The sequence below is a fragment of the Tupaia chinensis genome, unplaced genomic scaffold, assembly GCF_000334495.1.
Source record: "Tupaia chinensis unplaced genomic scaffold, TupChi_1.0 Scaffold000578_2, whole genome shotgun sequence".
Lineage (NCBI taxonomy): Eukaryota > Metazoa > Chordata > Mammalia > Scandentia > Tupaiidae > Tupaia > Tupaia belangeri.
This window is the reverse complement of record NW_006160094.1, coordinates 7,388,931-7,394,178: the sequence shown is the minus strand read 5'-3', so window position 1 is coordinate 7,394,178 and position 5,248 is coordinate 7,388,931. Positions and strand designations below refer to the sequence as shown.

Genomic DNA, 5,248 nt, shown 5'->3' with positions numbered 1-5,248 from the left:
GGAAAGGACTTTTTTTTTTTTTTTTTTTTTTTTTTTTTTTTGAGAGGTTTTTGCTATAGGGTGCATGCAGTCGCCAGTAAGACAGAGAGACAGAAAGCGAGAAATCACCCCCCAGGGGGGATGGCCATGCCGCAATCCCTTCTCCTCCATTCTCCTCTCGGGATCTTGGGCACGCACGCACACACACCCAGCGTGAGTTTAAGCCACCGGGTCTGGGACTCGAACCGCGGTCGGCTACATGGGAGTCCAGTGACATAGCCATTACACTAACTGCTGGTCCCCAACATAGGACTTTGGGAAGCTAAAAAATAAAGCTTTCTGGGCCAGCAGCTGACATAGTGGTTGGGGTACTGGACTCCCACATGGCTAACCCTGGTTCGGGTCCTGGACCTGGTGGCTGGCTTTCTCACCTTCTCTCTCTTTTACTCTGTCACAATCTGGCCAAATTAAAATAAACAAATAAATAAATAAAGTAAATAAAATAAGTCTTTTAAAAAAAGACATTTAACAAAACAAAAAGAAAGAAAATAAATAAAGCTTTCCCAGACATGGAGCCCGATTCGTTCTGTCTCTGGCCAGAGGCACAGCGAGCACAGCGCGGGCGGGCTGCCTGGGGCGGGGGTCCTGCCCAGCCAAGCTGGGCCAGCAGGAACTTTGCCCGAGCGCCGGGACTGTGCAGTCGGAGACCGGCCACAGCCTGGGAGTGGGGCTCCTGGTTCTCTGGCACCACCGGTCCTGCAGGGGTCCCGGGCGAGGCCCAGGGAGATGACCTTACCATGGTGACTCTTCCCATCCACCCATACAGCCCGCCCCGCCTACCTCAGGTCCTGGCTGGACATCCTGTGGGCTGAGGCCTGCGACAGGTCCCGGGGCGCAAGCAGGTCACTCCTTGGGCAGGTGCTGCTGGCCAGCTGAGAGGAGAAGCAGAGAGGGTGGGCTGAGCAGGGCCGCCTGGCCCAACCACCTCCAGGCAGGGCACGATGTCCCCGATGTCCCCGGCTGCCAGGCTTTGTCTCTAAAGCAGCGGGCGGACCCTCCCAGGGTGTGAGAGACCGTGTGGCCCAGGCTGAGTGTGAGCGTACTCTGCTGCCCGCGGCCAGCCTGCGCCCTCCTGGACCCTGTGGACTTGGGGATTCTGATAAGGGTCCTACCTTTGGGACTTCGGGGATCAGACAAGAAACAAAACACTAGAAGGTCCGAGGCCCAAAGCTGGCTCCAGAGAGGGGTCTGGGGACCTTTTGGACAGCACACAGCAGCGGGGGTGAAGGGAATCAACGGAACGTGAAAGAGGGATTTTTAAAAAGAATTATTTTATTTAACTTTATTTATTTTAATTTGACCAGAGAGGGACAGAGTGAGAGAGAGAGGGAAAGTGAGAAAGCAAGCTTCCAGGTCCGGGACTCGAACCACTGTTAGCCATGTGGGAATCCAGCACTCTCAAACACCATGCCACCTGCCAGTCTCAAAAGAAGGGTTATTAGGGGATGCAGCCTAACAGCTGAGTGATTAAGGGAGGAGGATCCCGCATGGCCAATCGCACAGTTTTGTTTTTTTTTTTTTAAGTTTTGTTGCAGGATGCGTGCTCTTGCCAGAGAGACAAAGACAGAGAGAGGGGAAGTGAGAAATCAGCCCTCAGAGGGCATGGCCATGCAGCAATCCCTCCTCCATTCTCCTCTCAGGATTTTGAACACACATGCAAACATGCCCCATGTGACTTTCAAGCCACCAGGTCTGGAACTCGAACTACGTGGGAGTCCGACCTTCAACCGTTATGCCACCTGCTGGCCCCATCACTGCAGTTCTAATCCCACCCCTGGCAGCTTGAAAAACGTGATGCACGTATACTCACACCCTGGTCCCCAGAAGTGAGAGGGCACAGCGTGGCCACGTCCCTGGGAGGCGCTTTCTCCCTCTCTCTCGGTCTGTCTGTCACTGGCAAGTGCACATTCTATTGAAAAAAAAAAGAAAAAGAAAAAGAAAATGGGGGCCAACCTGTGGCCTGGTGGTCAAAGTGGCTGGGTCCCACCCGGCCGACACGGTTCAAGTCCTGAGAAACACAGCGGCCGTGTGCGCACGCGTGCCCAGGTTCCTGGCTGGAAAGACACGGAAAGCGGGCCGCAACGTGACCACCCCCACGGAGATGCTTCTCGCTTCTCTGCCTGTCTCTCTGCTGAATGCTCACACCCTCTGGCCAAAATTAAAAAAAAGAAAAAGAGAAAGAAGGGATTGTTCAGAGAGTTGCTATGGACCAGGAATCCCTTTCATCGTGTCCAAGAAGGAAGAAAACTGGAGCTGCTCTAAAGCTACTTGCTGGCTCATGGCCTGTGCGCTGTCACTTCAGAGACCCTGCTGAGAGACCACGTGGTACCCTGGTCGGTTTGCTTGTGGGGGTCACATGGGAAACCCCAGAGCGGAGCTCAGAGCAGAAGCCACAAGAGTTAGGGCTTGGCTTCCGGCAGCCCCCCAACTCCAGGCCCTGGGAGCTGCTTACCTCGAGGCCCCTCCTACCCTGCGCCCTCGCTGTTCCCTGGGGCTGCCAGCAAGGCTTTGTTGTCATATGTTGTTTTACGGGAAAAAAGAGAGGACAGGAGGGGGACAGAAGGGACAGAGCGAGGCCTAGGCTCTCTCTTGTAGATAAAGGGCTGACTTGGCTGCTGAGTGCTGGCCCTGTGACCTCGTGGTTAGGGAGCCGGAGCCTGTGTGGCCAACTGAGTGGTTAGAATCCCAGCCCTGGTGGTCTGAAAACCACACTGTGGGGGTTGGCAGGTGGTGTAGTTAAAGTTCTAGACTCCCATGTGAACTACTGCGGTTCAGGTTCCCAACCCCGGTGACATCAAACCCACCGGGCGCACATCAATGTGCCCAGAATCCGAGAGAAAAAGGGATTGCAGCATGGCGGTCCCCCTGGGGGTTGATTTCTCTGTTTTGGTCTCTCTGTCTCTCCAGAGAGCACATGTGCCAATTGCAGAAATCTCTCTTTCAAAAAAAAGGAAAAAGAAAATCACCCGCAAGCATGTATCGATCGGATGGAGTGATGGAGGGGACCACACCACGTTGGGGGCGCTTTCTTCCTCTCTCTCCCTGTCTTTCTGGCATGTGCCAAGCTCAGCTGCAGGTCTGGGGATGGAGGGGTGAACAGGACTGGCATTCCAGCTCTCGCCTTCGCTTCTAGAGGAGACATGACAGACGGGGTAAGCCAGAGGGTATCGGAGAGCGGCCAGAGTGGTAAAAGAAAGGGGGTGAGGAAGTGTCAGTGAGGTTTGACCGAGGGAGGTTCACAGACATGGGGGTGGGGAGCAGGTGGCATGTGGTTAAGGTGCTACACTCCCACATGGCTGACTGTGGTTCATATCCCAGACTGACGAGGCTTGCTTTCTCACTCCCCTCTACCGCCCCTTTGGTTAAATTAAAATAATCATAATAAATAAATAAAAATCAAATAATTCTTTTTTTTTTTTTGGAGAGGTATTTGGTATACGGTGTGCACTTGCCAGAAAGACAGAGACATAGAGACAGAAAGTGAGAAATCACCCCCCAGGGGGATGGCCACGCTGCAATCCCTTCTCCTCCATTCTCTTCTCAGGATCTTGGGCACGCACGCACATGCGCCTGGTGTGAGTTTAAGCCACTGGTCTGGGACTTGAACCGTGGTCGACTACGTGGGAGTCCAGTGACATAGCCATTACGCCAACTGTTGGTTCCGAAAAAATTAAATTAAATAATTCTTTAAATAGAAAAAAACTAAACTAAAAGGAAGAGCGAGGAGTGAGCCCTGTGGGCATGGGGAGAACCTGTGCACAGCAGGTGCAAGGCCCTGAGAGGAGCAGGGGCTGCAGAGCTGCAGGCGGCAGGGTGTGAGCGGAGCGGCCACCACTGGCTGGCGGTGGGTGGCGGAGGACAAAGTCAGAGTTACTGGGTGGAGACCTCAGAAGGCCTGTGGCTTTTATCCTGAATAAAAAAGACACAGAACCAGCCTACATGGCCAGCTGCGCAATTCAAGTCCCCGACGCAGTGGCTGGAGAAATGTGCATGTGTGTGCGTGTGTGTGTGAGCGGGTGTGCCCAAATCCCAGGAGGGAGGAAAAGAGAAGGGGCTGCAGCCTGACCTGGGAGTGCTTACTCTCTCCAGTGAGCACTTGCGCCCTCTGTCGAAATTTAAAAAGAGAGAGAAGTGATGGGATGGGCCAGCAGGTAGCGTGATTAGGGCACTGGATCCCATGTGGACAACAGCAGCGTGGTTCAAGTCCTGGACCTGACTCTATGAGAAACACTCTGGGCTCAGGTGCATGCATGCCCAAAATCTGGGGAGAGGGAGATAAAGAAGAGCGTCCTGCGTGGCCATCTCCGCTAGGGGTGACTCCTCTCCCCGTCCGTCTAGTGAGTGCACGCACCCGATAGCAAAACCTTAAACAGCAAAAAGTACCAGCGGTGATTCTGGCTCGAGCAGGGGCACGTGGTCTGGGCGCCTAGTAGACAGCAGGGGGACTGGCATGGAGGAGAGGCCACTTACGGGGCTGCATCATTGAGGCCAGAGGTGAAGGCCGCTCGTCTGGGAGGGTGAGACGGGGTGAGATCACAGGGGGTGGGGAAGGACCACCACTGGGACTGCCCTGAGCCAGGAGCAATCAGGGGACACTGAGGCTCTGGGTCTGAGAAGCGGAAAGGTGGGCATGTGACACGGGGTGACACAGGTGAAACGGGGTGGAGACGCAGGGAGCTGTCCGCACAGGACACAGGGGGAAACACGCAGCCTGGAGCAGAAACAGAGACAGACCCCTTCCTGATGTTCAAATCCTGCTGCAGCATATTCCTGAATGTCAGTTGCATTCCTGGCTTTGCCTTTCCTTTTTTATTTTTTTTAATAATTATTTATTTTATTTTTTCATTTATTTATTTATTTATCTGGAGAGGTTTTCGCTATAGGGTGCGTGCGCTCACCACACAGAGAGAGACAGAAAGACAGAAAGCAAGAAATCACCCCTCAGGGGGGATGGTCACACCGCAATCCCTTCTCCTCCATTCTCCTCTCGGGATCTTGGGCACGCATGCACACGCGCCCAGCGTGAGGTTTCTTTTTTTGGAGAGATTTTGCTATAGGGCGTGTGCGCTCACCAGACAGACAGAGAGACAGAAAGCGAGAAATCATCCCCCCTGGGGATCACGTTGCAATCCCTTCTCCTCCATTCTCCTCTCGGGATCTTGGGCACGCACGCACACGCGCCCGGTGTGAGTTTTAAGCCACCAGGTCC

General features: G+C 54.0%; 1 protein-coding gene across 6 annotated transcripts in view; it reads right to left on the bottom strand.

Annotated features, from left to right (window-relative positions):
- SLC25A18 (solute carrier family 25 member 18) overlaps window positions 1-5,248 on the bottom strand; it is a 31,720-nt gene that overhangs the window by 20,574 nt on the left and 5,898 nt on the right. For 5 of the 6 annotated variants that reach the window (XM_027775646.1, XM_014591515.2, XM_014591512.2 and 2 more), the window contains one exon: window positions 820-911. In XM_027775646.1, the coding sequence (XP_027631447.1) occupies window positions 820-839 (20 nt within the window). In that variant the 5' untranslated portion in view covers window positions 840-911. Of the gene's footprint in view, window positions 1-819; window positions 912-1,849; window positions 1,949-5,248 lie in introns of all 6 variants that reach the window. The other variant, XM_014591514.2, reaches the window with a different exon arrangement.